Source organism: Benincasa hispida, chromosome 2 (assembly GCF_009727055.1).
Source record: "Benincasa hispida cultivar B227 chromosome 2, ASM972705v1, whole genome shotgun sequence".
Taxonomy (NCBI): domain Eukaryota; kingdom Viridiplantae; phylum Streptophyta; class Magnoliopsida; order Cucurbitales; family Cucurbitaceae; genus Benincasa; species Benincasa hispida.
The window spans coordinates 58,051,468-58,071,407 of NC_052350.1; the positions used below are offsets into that span (position 1 = coordinate 58,051,468).

General features: G+C 32.2%; 1 protein-coding gene and 1 non-coding gene across 3 annotated transcripts; one reads left to right on the forward strand and one right to left on the reverse strand.

Moving 5' to 3' along the window:
- Positions 1-281: 281 nt before the first annotated feature.
- Positions 282-3,578, reverse strand: LOC120071745 (histidine-containing phosphotransfer protein 1-like). 2 transcript variants are annotated; one of them, XM_039024120.1, is made up of 6 exons: positions 3,398-3,563; positions 2,786-2,916; positions 2,519-2,587; positions 1,772-1,843; positions 1,026-1,098; positions 282-567 (listed from the first exon to the last, which is right to left on the reverse strand). In XM_039024120.1, the coding sequence occupies exons 1-6, from the start codon at positions 3,458-3,460 to the stop codon at positions 523-525; spliced, it is 453 nt and encodes a 150-aa protein (XP_038880048.1). In that variant the 5' UTR covers positions 3,461-3,563; the 3' UTR covers positions 282-522. The 2 variants fall into 2 exon arrangements, with proteins under 2 accessions (XP_038880048.1, XP_038880050.1); XM_039024122.1 differs by lacking the exon at positions 1,772-1,843 and having other exon boundaries at positions 3,398-3,578.
- A 6,859-nt stretch (positions 3,579-10,437) lies between these two features.
- TRNAA-UGC lies at positions 10,438-10,510 on the forward strand. Its single transcript has one exon. It is a non-coding gene; the product is annotated as a tRNA-Ala (tRNA).
- The last annotated feature ends 9,430 nt before the right edge of the window (positions 10,511-19,940 follow it).

The following is a 19,940-nucleotide window of genomic DNA, read 5'->3' on the forward strand; positions in this document are numbered from 1 at the left end:
TTATTTATTATATGGATAGATTTTCATAATGAATCTTTAAATAAAATTGAGTGAGGATAAAAATGTGCTTGTGAACGAGTTATAAAAGTAAATTTTGAAGATGACATTTTTATCATCTATCACTATCTTAATTTATATGACATGGCCTTTCGTCTAAAAATAATCAATATATATATATATATATATATATATATATATATAAATGTCCACTGAATGTATATATATAATCTAATTTGATTAACACAACATGGTTGTTTTGTCTTCCATAACTATCAAATACATAAGCTAGAAAAGAAAAACAAAATCTTTTAAAACTATACATCCAACATTTACCATTGAAAAAGGGGAAAATACTAGAGAAACAACTTTAGGGGAAAAAAAGGATAAAATTGAAAGAGAGGGAAAAGAGAAGAAACAAGATAGAAATAATAATTAAAAAAAAAAAAAGATATTAGAATATGATATATTTACAAGTCCAAAATTCCATAGACATTAATTTATTGTGTTTTGGTTGGTGGTTTGTTACATTGGATTTGAGGCATGGGCATCCAAAAGCTGTTGCTCTAGCTGCAATGTCAAATTTAAAAAAAAAATAATAATAATAAGAAATAAAAAATTATGCTCCTATTTTATGAGGCAATCAAATATAATTAACAGTTTTGGATTTGATCATAACTTTTTTCTTTCCATTAAAAATAAAAACTCTAAGTTTAATTATTATCTATTTTTTAAAACTAATCAAGGATTTTAAAATTTGAAAACAGTGATGAAGAAGAGAGGTTTTAGTTTATTTTTAAATATCAGAAAATGAGATAATTTATTTACATTATTTATTAGTGATGAACATTGATAGACATCTATCAATATTAGTAGATGTCTATCAATATAAATAATAACATTTTATTATATTTAAAAATATTTTCAGTATTTTATCATTTAAAATTACTTTTATAAAAAATTAAAAAACATAACAAATCTAAAGAAATAAATAATATTATTATCCAACAAAAGTTAATATAAAAAACCTTAAAGAGAGTCTCCAACTTGTTCTTCACCGAAGCAAATTCCTCCTTCACATGTTGTAAACATTTTAGGCACCTACAAAATTAAAAGGAAGAAAAAAAATCATAAAATTCCCATTACAAAATTCTTTTGTTCTTTAGAGAGAATTTTTTAGGTGTTTTCTTTAGCTTATTTGATTAAATTTATTGGTTGAACGGTAAATTTAGTCTCTATAATTTAAAGAAAGTTACAATTTAGTCTCCATAACTTTAAAATATAAAATTTAGTCTCTACAATTTGATAAAACCTTCTAAACCACAGTATTCATGAGAATCTTTTTAAACAGAGGAATAAATTCTAATTATAAACTATAGAAACTAAATTCTAATTTCCCTTATAATTTTTTCCAAATCATATAATTGAATAATTAATTAATTAATACTATAAATGGTAAATTTTATCGGGTATAAGATAAAATGGAAAAAAAGAAAAAAACATACACAAAAAAATATTAAAAATGGAAAAAATGATTAAATTGCAAAATTGGTCCCTATGGTTTGAAAAAAGTTAGAGTTTTACAATTTTAATTAGAATTTAGTCCATATAATTTGATAAAATCATCAAAAGTAGTCCTAACCGAATTAGTTATAAGATATTATTATGAGGTATTATCAAACTATAAGGACTATATTCTAACTTTTGAAATTATATGAACTAAAATCTTTTTTTTTTTCAAAATTACAGAGAAAAATTAAAAAGAAAAACTGACCCTTCAATATTCATCTCTTGACAGTTGGTGCGAAAAGCAATGCAAGCCATCTGCACTTTGTTTGCTCCAATGCTGTATGTTATTTCAAACACTCAAAAACCAAGCTAATTTCAAGTTTATTATATTTTCTCTCTTTATATTTTCAATTTTTCTTTTTTAATTGAGACTAATAATCTCTATATTTAGGTAAAATATTTTATGTTGCCTCGTGGGTTAGAACTATATTTTTGGAAAGTTTATGTCTCATAATTTCGAATAACTAATTTATATTATTTAATTATTTGGTGTTAGGATGATTTTGGAAAGTTTAACCATTTGGTGGTATAAATAATATACCATTAGCGAATTAGTTATATCAACATAAACCTACTAACTCTTAATATAAGCTCAAATAGCCTATTATAAAAGTTTTTAAAGTTCAATACTTATTAATTACTACCCATATAAAGCTTATTATTTAACCAAAAACTTTATTAACATAGGTACATTTTCATCCAAACAAATTAATATTAAAGGGTCGAATAAAAAATATTCATTGTCAGTTCGAGTATAAATCAATTGGTTGTTAAGTTACATATGCTTAATCAAGAAGTTAGAACTTTGAATCTTTCCTATCCGATCATGTCAATGAATTTAAAAAATAAAATGTAAACTATTTGTCGATATTGACATTCATCCCTTATAAGATTAAAGATAAAAGTGAAGTGACAATGAAGAAGAGAGGGGAAAAAAAAGTGAATAATGAACCTTGAGCTGCTGCCTTTCAACTGGTGAACATAAGCATCAACTTTCTTGAAATCAATACATTTGTGGTCACTGTTATTGAGAAGAGCAATGGAAAAGGAATTAATTCTCTTTAATAATCATCAAAACAAGGATAGAAATAAAATATATTATATAAAATTATGTCTCAACAATTTTTAAAAAAAAAAGTTATAGAGAGATAAATTAAGAAGAATTAATGTAAAATATATCCAATCCAATTAATTCAAATAATAATTAATTTCCCCATACAGAGCTTTAGCAAGTTCATTGATAAGTCTTTGAGAATCCTCAAAGAAAATAGAAACCACTTCCACCACAAAATCTGGATTGCTTTCATCTTGCAAACTCTGAAGCTCTTTAAATTGATCATTCAAGTATCCCTAAACAAAAATCACACACAAATATTACAAATGAAAATAATTATACATTTCATGTTAAAAATTATGATAAGATTTTTCTATCAAAACGAGTATAGCTCAATGACATCAAGAAGTCTGTGGTTTGAATTCTCCTACCTTTGCGAAAAGGTAGTTTTTACCCTTTTTTTCCTCGAAAATGCTAATATAGTTTTAGTGGATAAGACACTTAAGTTCTAGGAAAAACAATTTAGTATTAAGTAAACATGACACAAATGTAAAAAAATAAATCCGTCGATACAAACAAAGTTTATAAAATTAAAAAAAAAATGGATTCAAGTAGTTTTTTCTTCTTTTTTTTTTTTTTTTTTTTTCCGAATACGAACCGAACTTAATTGATAAGGCTAATCTTCCTTTTGAGTCGAAATATTTTATCCACACCCACACATTCATTTGTGAATAAAAGGGGAAAAATTGGCTTCTTTAGCTCTAGTTGATATCTGACCTCTTTGAAGAGTGAGACTGTGTAGTCAAGCAGATGGCTTTGTAAATGAATCACACCTTCCATTATTGAAAAGCTTTGAGAGACTCCACAAGAGAGGTAAGGGAAGAAGGGGATTGGACTTTATAAATAACAATAAAAGCCAAGGAGAGAGGACCAACCTTTGCTTCACTTCATTGTATTATTATTGATTATTCTCTTAGTTTCAAATTAAAACAACTCATCAATTATTACTCAATATAAAAACTCATATAATTATTATTTTAATGTTAATGTATCGGTTTGGCACATTCAACTCATTTTGTTTTTCGATTATGTAATTTCAAATGTCCAATTTAGCATCTATGTTTTCTCTATATATAAATAATCTCTTAAATGTCAGTTTGTACTATATTTTAGCTTAAAGTTTACTTGAAAAAAGAAAAAGAATCATCAACTTTGTCCTATAAATTTTGAAAATATATTTACACTATGTCTTTCCTTCAATAAAATTTTTTTTTTTATTATTTTACTAAAGCAGATAAAAGTTAACTTTACTCCATACTCATTTTAAGATTGATTTAAAATTTAAAGAAAAAATTAAAATTTTAAGAATGATTTAAAATATATAAAAAAAAAAAAACTAAATTTGAAAAGTTGAAAGTGAAGAGAATATAATAGATCTAGTGTTAAAAGTACAAAATATATATATATATATATATAGAATTATAAATTTAGTCCATATAAGTTAGAGAATGTTAGAATTTTGTCTCTATGATTTATAACATGGTTTGATAAATCCCTTGTAAATAGTTTCACGGTAGAAACTATGTATTTATGACGATTTAATCCATTTATGAAGATCCCTTGGGTATAATTTTGGTTGCACCTATCTTTTGTGTAACACAAATAAGTATTGTTGAAATGCTACCATGTATCAATTTTTTTTATAAAAAAATTATTATATTTTTACAATGTAAAGGCAAGGGGAGTATGAAATTAAGTGTAGTCTAGATTGCACCCAATCATTGTCCTTTTAACCAACTATATAGATTAAACCTTATCTTCTAAAATCATAGAGACGAGATTCTAACTTTTTTTTCTCTTCAAATTAGGAAAAAATCTGGTGCAGCTATGAGTACTATGCATCTCAAGCTGCATCCAATCAAATATTGTCACGTGACAATTTAATTTTTTTGTAAGAATTATTTTTTTAAAATTTTGTATTTGTGTGATAAAGAAGAGGGGATATAGTTGTTAGGGTGTTTTCCAAATTATGGGGGAATAAAGATCCTAACATATTATTATTATTATTCACACTCCAATATACTCATTCTATGCATCCTCTCCCCATTTCACACATCCCTTTTCTTTCACTCATTATTGTTTCTTTTTCCTCTCTCTCTTTTCAAAGTTTGTTGAACTGTTCATTGAGCATTTTCTTTTGTTTTATCTGTCCAATGACCATGATTCACTTGACTTGTGTGTATGTATAATAATAATATATCATTGGTCTCAAAAGTCTTGCTATGCTTTCTCTCAATTTTCTAGTTTCTGTTTGTATTCTAATAATTATTGAAATTATTGTTGATTGACTTTCATAGAGAACGAACAAATTGAAGATAATATATACATTTCCATTTCTCATAAGTAAATTGAAATAGATATTTAGTGTGCGTCTTGTGAATTAAATACTATTTTAGTTCTTATATTTTTTATTTTAGTTAATTTTGGTGTTTATATTTTTAAATTCTTTATGGTCCTTATACTTTCGACTGCAGTTTATTTTAGTCTATATACTTTAAAAAATGTTCATTTTAGTTCGTGTACTTTTAACTATGGTTTATTTTGGTTCTTATACTTTTGAAAACTTGTCATTTTGGTCCTTCATTTTCACTTTTAAAAGATAAAAATAGTCACTTTTTAAATGTTCAAGGATCAAAATGAACCAAAGTTCAAAGTATAGAGACTAAAGTGAACGTTTTGAAAGTGGAAAGATCAAAATCAACAAAAATTAAAAGTACAAAAACTAAAACAACATTTAAACCTTTATTTTTCTAAGACGACAAATCACCAACAAACGCACAACTACCTACATTTAAAATTCGTAATAGTTATTGAAATTATTATTGATTGACTTCCATACTTAGAAACAAATTGAAGATAGTTTATATATTCCCATTTGCCATTTTGGTGTAAAATTTAACTGGAAATAGACCTTTTTTTTAAAGTCTTGTGAGTTACGTTTTGTAAAGCAACTTTTTCTTAGTGTTTGTGTTTATCTCTTTATTTTTATTTTTGAAAAAAAAAAAAATACTTTTTTGACCCCTAGATTTTGGATCTAGTTTCTATTTGGTTCTTAATTTTCAAAATGTTATACATTTAGTCCTTAAATTTTGAGTTTGGTTTCAACCTAGTTCTTAAATTTCAAAATATTATAATTTTACCCTTGAGATTTAAGTTTTATTTCAATTTGGTTCCTAAATTTCAAGATTTTACATTTTTAACTTCAATTTTTCATTAAATACACACTTCCAAACATTGAAGTTGATGTCTCTTAATTAATTTAAAATAATTATGAAATGAATTTTTAATTTAATTTTAAATATGATGAAAAATAGTGAAATTTAATTAATTTTAAAGGGTCTTTTTCAATATAAAAAATATTTTAAAATATTTATACTTTATAACAAAAAGTTTCAAAAGTACAAGCACTTTTGAAACTTTTTGTACTTTTGAAACTTTTTGCTATGTACTTTTGGAACCTTTTACTATATAAAGTATAAAAATTTATAAAAATTTTCTATTTATAAAAATTTTTCTAATTTTAATTATATTAATTATCATAAATTTATTAATATACCTTAATACTAAAGATGAAAAACGGGTATTTAGTGAAAAATCGAGGTTAAAAATGTAAAATTTGAAATCTAGGGACCAAATTGAAACAAAACTCAAATGTCAAAGATAAAATTGTCACATTTTGAAACGTAGACACTAAACTGAAAACCAAACTCAAAACTTAAGGACTAAATGTATAATGTTTTGAAATCTAAGGACTAAATAGAAGCTAGATTCAAAACCTATGGACCAATACTTTATTTATTTATTTATTTTTGAAAACTAGTATTGGAATAAATGGTAGAGGCTCAAAAGTACTTTTTCAAAAGGATAACAACATAAATTTTTAAATATTAACCTTCTTTAACTTTTAATCTTTTTTTAGAAGACATTAAATATATCTAGAGGTATAAAAATAGAAAATAACTCAACATTTGTTTTGATAATGATTTCTTTAGAATAATTTTTGTTTTAAATTCGAGGTTACTCATATTCATAATAATTTTTATGTCATCTTTTAGTTGAATTTAGAAGAAAAAAATACAAATAATAATAAAAAAAAAAAAAGAATTTTAGAAGAACTAAAGATAAAATGTCTTGAAAGTGTGCTAAAAAAAGACAAAATGTTTTGATACTCATAATCGAATTTTAGAAGAGTAAAAATATATAAAAATACTTTATAGGCATGTGTTTCAAATTTTAAAATTTATCTTATATCTCTAAAAAGTGAATTTCCAACCAATGAAATTAGTAATAGACAAATCCAAATTTAACTTTTTTTTTAAAAAAAAAAAAAAAAAATGTCTTATCTGGCCTTATCTTAGCTCATGTCCTTTATTATTCTTTACATACACAAACATTACTTTAGTGTTTTCATATTTGATGAATATATTCTCAACCACATGTGGATATATTATTATATAATATTGATTAGCTTTAATGAACTAAACTTTTGTGGTGGTGGCATTATTTGATTGGATAATTGGTTGTGAGCTGCCCAAAGGGAACATCAATAGCATCTATTGTTTGGCATTACTCTATCAAACATGGCATGTGACTAATCTTCATTTTTATTACTTTCCTTTTGCTTTACCCCTTATTGTTGATGTTCAAAGTCTACCAACCTCCAATACTTAAAAAAAAAATGTATTTTTTGGTTGGTACAATGTTTAATTTGGAGGGTACTTACACGTGTCGAAAATCTTGAAAAACTATAGGGATAATGGATACCTAACTCTTATATTAAAAAAAAAAAAAAAAAAAAAAAAAATTTGAGGCGTTTGAGACGCTAAATTGGTTACTATAATATGAATGTTATAACAATATGAGAGTTATAATAGTCCATGAGTTATAGAAATTTATATTCGAGGTTCTGACTATTTTAGTCTGAGTATGAAATAGTAAATACTATAACAAAAAAAAAAAAGAATATGGATAGGAAATAGTAAATAGTGTAACAAAGAGAGATTTAAAATAGTATTCCTTAGTAAATTATAGGTTATAAATAGTTGTAAACAACACTATTATATTTGAAGTTCCAAACATAGGGTGGGCTATAATGGCCCATAGAGTGGTATTCTCTCTTCAAAAATAAATGAATAAACAGATGATTATATAGTTGGATTTTGTTGGAAAAAGCCTCCTACTTCTGTTGCATGAATAATAAGCATAAATTAATCGAGAAATTAAAGAAAAAACAACTAAAAAAAAAGGAAACACAAGGATTTACATTGAAAAAAAGACTCGAAAATGGGAGAAAAACCACGACCCAACAGAAAAAAATTCACTATGTAAAAAATTGTTGCAATCACACAGAATTCTCGATCTCAATTACAAAAACACTTTCTCAAAATTTTTTACTATTCACACTCCTTTTTCTACTATTAGATTAGAGAATAATACATAAAAGAAATTTAACTAGAGTTAGTACACTCAAGCATAAGGTGTTTCTCACTAAGACGACTTGAAACCAAAGTAGACACCTTTTATAGTGCTTAGAGTCCATTAATTTTCTTGAACCGTTTGATGTGGAATAACTACTCTTCTAATATTTTACTAAAACCCAAGAAAATTCGAGTGAAGAGAATACTTATTGGTGACAATGATAGTACTAAAATTTGATGCTCGTGTTGCATTCCGTAAAGATTTCTCTACCTTTTAGAATTTGTTACGAAATCGACAAATAAAGAATGTGAAAAAACGTAAAATAATAGAGAATCAATACACATATTTAGTGTGTCACTAACAGTGTGTTTAACTACGTCCATAGAACAGAGGAAAAATAATTTTATTAGAGAAAATGTTACATAATACATAATGAATGACGTTTTCATGATTAAAGAATTTATATAGTGCATTTCTTTAAATTCTAGGATCATAATCATAAATAACTATAAATAATTAAATATACTAAATAGGAAGTGCTTATTGGCTTCAGAATTAAAATTGGGTAGCAAATTAAACTCTATTCATTTGTGTTTTTTATGTCTTTAGTACTATATTTATTTTGGAAGGTTAGATGTGTTTTTTTAGTAATGTTTTGCTAACTTAAATATATAGTTGGATTAAAAACCCATTTACTCATTATTACCCATCACAAATAATTATTAATTAAAAAAATTTAAATTTGTAGATGAAAACGAAGTATTTAATTTTGAAAATAAGTCATTTTAAAATAAGTTGGAGTAGATTTTGAAATACTTTTAAATGTATTTAATTTTTTTTAATAAAAAAGATAATAAATAAAAATGACTTTTTTAAAAAATATATTTTTTTCTCCCACCAGTCCAAACAACCCTTAAATCAACATCTATTATTAGGGCTTCAAAACAAGATGGATCAAAATTAATTCCCCTCTCTCTCTCACACATATATATCATTGGGAGAGCTTCCAAGATAAGATAAAAGTTATTATATAATTAATTTTCCAAAGTTTGTGGTCTTCTTATCAAAGCTAGAAGACAACCAAATTTCTTTAGCAATGATGTATGTATATTGTGGTTGGTCCTCCATGGTAACATGGGACTCTTTTTCACTCATTATTATTTTTCTTTGTCCTTTTGCATAATTTGAATATAATAATTTATAGGGTGACATTATTATTAGTACCTACAAACCCACTTTTGTGTTCTTATCAACGTGTCCATATATGTACTCTTCAACATTCATTATCTATTTGAAATAATAATGAAAATTTCACATCTCACTCTATAAAAAATAAACGTGTCGATATATCACTAAATTGAAAGATTTGACATCGATATTAAAAATCTATTGATATCTCTAATCTCTTTTGTATATGTTTGTAAACATAAATAAAATATCATCTTTTTATTCCAATATGAATAGACATATTAATTACAATATCTATAATTTAGTTTAAGAGTAAAAACGACTTAATTATTTATCTAAATAGTTTTAAAAACTTGTTTGAATTGATATCGATATATATTGATGTATCGTCATCCATAAAATTGAAATTTTGATATTGATATTGATATCGACGTCGATATTTTAAGGGGTCTTTTTAAAACTAAAAAATATTTAAAAATATTTATACTTTATAACAAAAAGTTTCAAAAGTACAAAACACTTTTGGAACTTTTCTTATCAAATGTAAATATTTTTTAGATTTTTCTATTGATAAGAATTTCTCATATTTTAATCTTTGAAGCTAAGTACTTTGGCATTTGAATTCTAATTGGAGGTAGGGAAATTTGAATGAACCACATACACTTTACGGTTGCTAATATATACTATATGTCGATTGAATTATACTCACTTTGGCATGTATTTATAATTTTGATTGACGATTAAACATCACAACTTGTGTGTATAACAATATAAACATGACATTTAGGTCTGTTGGACAATCATTTTGTTTTCGAAAATTAAACTTATAAACAGTAATTCCATTAATAAATCCCTATGTTATTATTCACTTTTTTTACTCACTTTTTTAAAAATCAAGCAAAATTTTGAAATCTAGATACTACAAGAAAACTAAGATGGTATGACATTTAAAAGTTATTGTTTATCAATTAATTAAGTTTAAGAATTTTGGTTACCTTCTTATAAATTTAACAAGAAAACATTTTTTTAAAAAAGAATTCAGGATTAGAGACAGTAGTATTAAGACCATAAAACAGTTTTAAAGTGTTAAATAAAATATCGTATCAAAACTAACAAATTTCAATACTTTTAAACATCCTATAATCAAATAAGGGGGTGTAGCTCATATGGTAGAGCGCTCGCTTTGCATGCGAGAGGCACAGGGTTCGATTCCCCGCACTTCCATAAAGATTTTTCTATTATGTATTTTTTAAAAAAAAAAAAAAATTCCAAGCCATTTTAATTGTGAAAGACTCAATTACTTTTTTAATTTGAGTTTTGAAGAGATGCATTTAGTTTCCAAAGTTTTAAAATGTAGTTTCCGTTTGGTCATCATTTAATTTTAATTTTAATTTTTTTGTAAATTAAGTATATGTTCTAAACAATATATTTTTACTTTTTAAATTTTACTAAGAATTCAACTCTTTATTTAATAAAAATGAAAAATATTGTAGGAAATCAAGGAGAAATAGGTTTGATTTTCAAAAACTAAAAATTAAAAATTAAATGGTTTCAAACAGATCTTCTGTTCACACGAAATATCCAAGCCGATTTTCGAGAGCGAAGACCTTTTGACTCGACATAAGCTTGACTCCTCAGAAATGCGAGGGACAATAAACGAGATTGAGACCACCTCAACCCTCTCTGATAAAGACGTCAAGGCTTTAGATATATTACGTCAAATGTTAGAAGCCATGCAACAAGAGCTAGGGAACTACAACTGGGTACCTTGATGTCATTTATCTTACTTACTTAGGCCTACACCAGTAGTTAGTGGCCTAAGAATTTTTTTGTATTCCTCCTTTTTTAATTGCCAGATTGTAGTGCCAAAATTTTGAGCTTATGACGTTCTCCGTTATGTATATACTTTTATGATGTTCTCCGTCACTTTGAAGCTTTCTTTAAATTTTTGCTTCTTTTTTTTTTCTTTTTTTTTATGCAACTAGACTCATGTATGTATATACTTTTCAATTGGGTGACTGAACTTAAATTTCTTTAAGCTGCCTACGTACCCTTTATGATGATAGGGATCAAGTCATAACGTAGTTCAAAAGAATTTTTTTCTTTTTATTTTTTATTTTTTTTAGATTTGTTTAATCGTAAAACTTCTTGAGAAATTTGCCATTGATTGGGCTGATTCTTAGTTCGTCTTGATCAACAATCTTATATGCTCCATTTGTATAGACTTCTTTGACGACATAGGGTCCATCCCATTTAGGTATGAACTTATTTCCTGTATGCCTTGTCGTGATATTAGGTCTTCTTACAGCTAGCACTAGATCTCCAACTTGAAAAGACCGAGGCTTTACGTGCTTATCAAAAGCTTTAGACATTCGCGCTAGGTAACACTCCAACGCTTGTTGAGCTTCTAGTCGTTTCTCGTCTAATGTTTCTTGGAGACGTAGCTTAGCATTGTCTTCTATAGTCAATCCTTCTTGTACTGTCATTCTTAGTGATGTAATTTCTCTTTCCAAGGGAAGGACAACCTCTACCCCGTAAACGAGAGAGTATAAAGTGACTCTTGTAGGTGTATGATGAGTGGTGCAATAATCCCACAACGTTTCATCTATTTTTTCCTGCCATCTCTTTTCGAATTAGAAACAATTTTCTTCAGCATGTTGCACAACGTCTTGTTGAATGCCTCTGCCAACTTGTTCATGGAGGCATTATACATGGACGACTTGTATTACTTGAATTTGAATTTCTCACAGAACCTGTCCATCAAGCTATTGGAGATCTGTCTCTCGTTATCTATCACGATTCGATGGCAGATATCGTACCGATAAATGATGTGAGTGCGGATAAATTCCACCACATTCTCTTTCTTAGCTTCCCTTAAAGCGATAGCCACAACCCATCTTAAAAAGTAATCAATGGCTAGATATAAGAATGCCCTGCTAATGATTTAGGTGTTATAGGGCTAACCAGATCAAGCCCCCATGCTTCAAAAGCCCACGAGGCTATAGTCGAGTGCAGAGGCTCGGGCAGCTGATGAATGAAATTTGCATGATATTGACAAGCTTCGCACTTCTTTGCGTATTCCATCGAATCCTGGATCATCCTGGCCAGTAGTAACCCATCCTTTTCAATTGGAGCTGTAGCTTTGGTCCGGATTGATGTGCCCCGCATACGCCTAAATGCGATTCTTCCAAAGCCTTCGTTGACTCCTCTTTTCCAAGGCATCACAGAAATAGTCCTTCAAGGGATCGGCGGTACAAAACCCCTTTGTAGTAAATGAAATGCGTAGCCCTCCTTCGGATACCAGTTTTATGGAAAGGGTCCTCTAGAAGCCTTCCATGCTCAAGGTAATCTACAATGAGCTGCCGCCAGTCTTCCTCGTTGGTTAAGTAGACTAATATCGCATTCATTTCTTCACATGTGATCTCGACTAAAGGTACAACCCACCTTCGATAAAGAGATATACTAAGAGGTACATCATTCAGAACCGTCAAGGCAATATCCAAGTTTGCCAAAGCGTCCACCTTCTTATTTTCTATCCTCGGGACATGCTCCAATGTCACGCTTTCGAATTTACCCATCAACTGTCGAGCATAAATGAAGTAAGGCTGCAAGTCATCATGTTTCACATTGTACTAGCGTAAGAGCTGATTGATTATCAACTTTGAGTCACCGAAAATCTCTATGAAAGATACCCCAATCTCTAAAGCCATTTGGAGGCTAATTATCAAGACTTGGTATTCAGCGACGTTGTCTGAGCATAATTCAGCAAGCGTGAAGCTATAAGGCAACATGTGCTTTTCTAGAGAAATGAAGACGATACTTGCCCCCGTACTACTTCTCCGAGCCACACCATCGAAGAACATGACCCAAGGCCCCGTGATTTCTGTGAAAAGAACTTCATTGTCAGGCAAGTCTTCACTTAACTTCCAATATGATGGAACCGGGTGATCTGCCAAGAAATCGGCCAATGTTCATCCTTTAATCGCCTTTTGCGGTACATAAACGATGTCGTATTGCTGAAGCATGATTGCCTACTTGGCCAAATGCCCCGAGATAATGGGCCTAGATAGAATGTATTTGTTGGGGTTGGCTTTTGCAATTAAACGGACTGTGAAGGCTTGCATGTAGTGTCTCAACTTATCTATAGCAAAGAAGAGTGCAAGACACATTTTCTCAATAGAAGAATAGTTGATCTCAGCCCCGTTTAAGGTCCTATTCAAGTAATAGAGAGCATACACTTTTCCCTTCTCTCCATATTGTGCCAACAATGCCCCTAGCGATCTTTCTTGCGCTATGATGTACAGTATCAATGGCTTGCCCTACTAGGCTTCTAAGACAAGCGGATTGAGCAAGTACCTTTGTATGCTATCAAAGGCATTTTGATAGGCCCCATCCTATTCAAATTTTTCTCCCTTTCTCATCAGTTTTTGAAAGGATTAACATCGCCCTACCAAGTTGGAAATAAACCTCTCGATGTAGGCTAGACGTCCTTCCAAACTTCTTAACTCGTGTAGATTCCTTGGCCTTGGCATCTCCTGGATGGCATCAATCTTGGATTGATCTATCTCTATCCCTCAATGTCTTACATTGAAGCCCATCAACTTCTCTGAGGTCACTGATGACGGGAAATTAGAAGTCAATTTTATTCGACAACCAAAATCCCATGGACGCGTTATACGATGCATGTTCCTAAGATATGTGTTAATAGTCATGCGTCGATGGTCATGCATTGGAATGATATTGCGTTAATGAATGTATGCGATGACAATGCATCTTGCCACAAGTTTTCTTGCGCTAGAACCAAGTATAATTCCAACGCAAGTTTTTCGGGTAATCTGAGGTCGAACACAGGGACTTGTAACTATATGTTTGTGGTGATGTACATGCAGTAGTTTAAATAAAAGAATGGAAGGGATGTTGCTAAGTTAATCCTACCCCTACTCCTACTCCTACTCCTATCTAAAGACAATGCAATGAGAATATACATGAGAGGTAGAGATACGACAACACTTGACATGAAATAAATGTATGGCAAAATAGATAAAATGCGGAGATGAATTCATTGCAACCCTTAAGAGTGACCGCAAGGGCAACTTTAGTCAACGCAAGCCATGCGATCATGCAACCCACATACAATAGCAAACCACCTCTCGGTGTGCATACTACGGATTCTAATGCTAGAACGCATGCAATATATGCAGTCTACAGGGCCTACACATAAGCCTTTATTCCTATTTATGCGATGACAAAAAGACATCCACACAAATATGCGACCACATAATATCATTCCTATTCCTAGGGTGCATGCGATGCAGGTAACAAATGGAGCTTATCTCTAAGTTCCCCGTTCTTGTCTATGCGTTCCAATCCGCTCTCTCGAGTCTTAGATTTGGTTTTTAGACTACTCTCCTGATATGCCTAAATGATGAATGATGTGCTCATAGACAAGGTAATCGCATGAACTTGGTTGACGAAGATTATCCTATTTCTAGTGAACAATGCATACATTGTTTAATGCGACCAACCACTTACCCTCTCAGGCAGTTGGTTGTTGTTGACTTTATCATAGACAAGCAATGCGTTAGCCTATAGACAGGCATTGCCGCAACTTCACACTAAGAAAATAAGGTTATTCACACACTCACACAACGCACACCTCCCGTTAGGTTGCTACATACTTCATATCCCTAATCCACATGACTAAGTATGCAATACCCAAGCAATCTCACTAATGTTTGCAATGAAAGTAAAGATGCTAAAGTAAAGAAGATGGAGATAGAGTTGAAGGAAAACAGAGAAGTGCATTGAAAAAAAAGTTGTATTAATTCCTTATTTCACAAAAATGTTATACAATACAATATAGGAAAGAAAGTAAAAAGAAATGAACCGGCTGGAAGCAAAGATTTTCTCCCAGCGAATGTGCGTCAAGGCTGGCGATGGTGCCATGGATGGGCGGAAGAGCTGACTCTCTCAAGATCTAGCTCCGGTCAAAGGCTCCGATCGTCACTGCGGAATGGATGAAGGAGGTGAAGAATTCTCAGCGTCTTCTCACGCATATTTTTTCTGGACCATAAGGATTCGCCCTAAGTTGAACCTTAGGCAAAAAACCTTGGATTCCTTGAATTTCTGTTCATGGCCTTCTATTTATTAGAGCTTGGATCGCCGACAGCATTAATTGACTGCTTTGAGTCTGACAAGTTCGCTGCCGTTAAGTCCTTTATGACCTGTTGCCAGGCCCAAAATGGGTGGTAGGTGAAACGTCAACATCATCTTTTGGATTTTCTCGAGGTAGATGCGTTGATGCGTTCATTCCACCTACCTTGCGTTGATCCCATTAGTTTGCGTTGTCTCCTAGCCGCAATCATTCAATGGCCGCATTCGTTTAATATCGCAACTCTACATGATGACTGCAATCGCTCGACGAACGCAACTTTCATGCGATGGACGCATACGACTGATTACCGTAACATCCACGCGTTGATCTAATGTGTTCGCCTTGCGATTGAGAGTTTCTCCGCATACGGTAATCTATGCGGTGGTCCTATTTCCGCATTTGCATTCATTTCCTACATTAGCTACAAAAATAGAACATTGAATGCATAATTAACGCAAAATAATGGGTTAGCTAAGATTCGACATGTTGATCGACGCAAGCTGTTTTTCTTGTGAATTCCTGACATGATTGCCGCATATTCTGCCTAACAACCTTCATAATTCTAAGTGAAAAGACTAAGATGGCGTGCATTTCTGCATGTCATCAGTCACACCGAATGCGTATTTGAGAGAGTTCATCCTTAATTGGTACTTTCGCAGGTGATCAAACACAGTTCTCAGATTTTTCAAATGGTCTTGTTGTCATTTGGTCTTAACTACAAGGTCATCCACATAGCATTCTATGTGTTTGTGTAACATATCATCAAACATTTTCTACATGGCACGTTGATAAATGGTGTCAGCGTTCTTCAATCCGAAAGGCATTACCTTGTAGCAATATATCCCTTTTGGGGTTCGAAATGCCGTCATTTCTTCATTCCCAAGAGCCATTTGTATCTGGCTATACCCAGATAATCCATCCATAAAGGACAGGGCCTCATGTCCTGTTGCTGCATCAACCATGATATTTGTGATGGGCAATGGAAAATCGTCTTTTGGGCACGTACTGTTTAGGTCACAAAAGTCCACGCAGACACGAAGATGTTTTTTCTTTTTTCTAACTGGGACAATGTTGGCTATCCACGTTGGGTATTGACTTCGCAGATGAACCCTGCTTCAATCAACTTATTGACTTCAGCCTCAATCTGGGGGATAAGTTTCGGCTGAAAGCGTCACTGAGCTTGCTTAATGGGTTGACACCCTTGTTTGATCACAAGATGGTGGACTGCTACCTTTGGATCCAGTCCTAGCATCTCTTTGTATGACCAAGCAAAAACATCCCTATATTTGGTAAGCAAACTCAGGTATTCGCCCCCTTCCTTTTTTGAAAGGGATGTACTGATGAAAGTCAGACGCGGCTCCTCTGCTGTGCCAAGATTCACCTCTTTGAGCTCGTCCACCATGGCTTGACCACCATCTCTAGACCTTGTGGAGCCTCCTCCACTTCCTCCTCGGTCATACCACCTTCAGACTATTTGGTGATGGTGATGTGGTGGCATGAAGTTTCGCCTTCCTCCTGCTCTAAATTTCATCCTGAGGGTTGATGAAGACAACGTCGCGCCTCTTTACCTTGAGCGAGCCCTCGCTTGTGTTTAAAGTAACGAAGGTCTTTCTCTTTGTTTGTGAGGGTTCAGTACTACGAATTTCTCCGTCACTTCTTGCCTCACCTGATAATTTCTTGTCTGATGGCCTTTCAGTGTCTTTAAGGTCGAGGCGTTGCCAAATTGATGCTCGGGGCATCGACCCTCTCTTTCTTATAATCATATTGGGGACGTCACTGTTGGCTTTTTTTTTCCCCTTTGACTTACTAGAGACATGTTCGTCAAGGCGATCTTCAATCCTTTCATGCTTCAGGCGATAAAAAATAGGGGTGCAAGGTTTTTCTTCGCTTTCCTTTGGAACTGCGCCTAATCTTTCAAAGGTTGAAGGTTGCGCCACCATCGGCGAGTAACAGATGATTTCCTCCTTTCTTTCATTCGGCAAAGTCAAACTTCGAAATATTGAGCGTCGAGTAGCTCCGAGAATCGTATGTGGACTTTCCATTTCTGCTTCCATCATGCTCAATCTCTCCAAGACCAAAGCATGTGCGGCAGACGGCCTAATGCGGTCGAAAGCGGAGACTCTTTTATCTTTGTCCTTCTTTTCCCCTGCATCATCTACTTCTTTTGCAGTGATATGATTTTTGTTCGCCACCTTTTCCTTCACTTTTCTGGTTATGCGAATCAGCTCTGACGATTTATATCTCAGTCCCGTCCTCGACGCAGGTATAGCGTGCCCCTCTTGTAAAAGCTTCTTTTTGGGCTGACAAGAGTCTAGGTTGCTCATAAATCTTCAAGCTCTTGAACTCAGTATGAGTTATGAAGTCATTGTTGGGGTAGATGCCCTAAAGTCTCGTGTCCTGTAGTTTGTAAAAAGTACATACGAACACCTGTGATTGTTAATATATGATATTTACTTCACATCTTGTTGTTTTACTCATTTATTTGTTTTAGTTGCTTTACCACAAACCAATAAACATCAAATCCCTAGTTATTTGTGTGTGATTCAAGCATGTATGTGGTGACATACAAGTGGATCATATCTTGAGTGATAACCAAAATGGTCTGTAGTATATGGATATAGGTGGGAAACCTTATCTTGGTAATACTATGGATGCGCCCCACTTTGTGGAATGGTCACAAGTGTTGTGACTTGCCACAGATGGTCTGATCCTGATCATTCGTGTTGGGGACATGCGAGCGGGGGCGTCCTATATAAAGAGTTTGTATAAGACCTGACCACAAAGTGTTAATGTCTCGTTATATAACACTGTTCATGACAGAGACTTCACTTCACTAGGATGACCATAGGTAGCATGACCTCAATTCTGAGTGAGTTGGGAACTTCTGTCATTAAGGGCGATCCTTTGATTTGTATGGGTGCGAGTGGCCAAGTCGCCGATTCAAACCTACCATTTTGAGGATACGTCTGATTTGGGAGCTGGGAACTCAGCTACACAAGAAAGGAATTCACTCCTTCCCCGAGGCAGGGGTAAGTAGATAGATGGCTCTCTTAAGGGTTGATTCTAAGGCTTGAATAATGTGGTGCCACACACCTTCTCTTGGCCCGAGAGGTGTTCACACATAGTTGGACTATGTTGTATTGTTCATTAGAGGAATCAGTGATACTTAAGGAGTGAGATGTAACTACAGGGGTAAAAAGGTAAATTAGCCCAGCTGTACTTACGAGCATCTGTGAAGGGTCATCATACTCATGATTGGTTATATCCAATGGACACAGAAATATATCTGTGGTAAGAAGAGTTCAATTGTTGATCTTTAATGGAATCACTGACAGTTAACAAATGATGAATCTCGTGGCTAAAGAGTTTAGTCAGATATTCACGTACTATTGGAGCTTCAAGCCACAGGTCCATTAGGTCACCTGGGTAGCTTGGATAAAGTCGAGAACCAGTGTTTGGGTTAATTTGAAATGTTCAAATTGACAAGGGGAAGTACAATTATATATGATATAATTGGAATGACTAATTATATATGATATAATTGGCTAAATATATGAGATACAATATCTTGGAAGTAATTAGATATAAATATGATTTATATCAAATATAGGAAAAATACTATAGTAGATATAGGATATCAAATTATAGGATATAAATATAATATGATTCTATTTATTAAATAAATTAATTGATTAATTATTTAATAATTAACCAATTTTCACATTTTGTAAGTGGGAACGTGGGCAGCGAGGGTTAAGGTAACCGGCGGGATACAAGTTGAAAATCATTTTCAATTTTTGAGAGAATTTATTCGTGCAAAAGAAAGCCCGTGCCCAAAAGAAATCGTGAAAGACTGATTGCCGAGGGCCTATACGATAGATTCTCAGTCGTCTAAACGATCATCTAATTCACGCGTTCCCTAAACAATCGTTATCAGTTTCCTAAACGATCGTCCAATTTTTCCTAAACGACCGTGTAGTTTTACCATACGATAAGCGTCCCCGCTATACGATAGCAAAGTTCTTCTCATGCACGCTTGTCGTCTAAACGATTTTGTCTCCTCCGTCTTCTACCAAACTCACCAGAGCCTACTCTCTGGGTTTTTTACGCCGAGGATACCGAGTCTCCCTATTGGTGGTGTTGTCCCCGATTCCTTGTTCATGTACATTCGGATTATGCAGTATCAGACAAGAGACTCGTCGAGGTGCTAGTAGATCGGTGGAGTTCTTCCGCTGCTGTGGGTTCATGTATTCAAAGATCGTCTTTCTCTAATAATGGACCCCTTCTCTATGCTTTATTGTATACTGAGCATGCTATTGTTGAGTTTTATTATGCATAACTATTAATTTAGAATGTATACCGTTTATATTCCGATCACTGTGAAAATCGAAGTTATCTAAACCTGCCCATGGAATTTTCGTTTTGAGATCCTTCAGTCATAACCCGCCTTCACCAACAGTTCGTAAGCCTCAGGGTCAAATCCGTCTTTAGTTCTTTTCT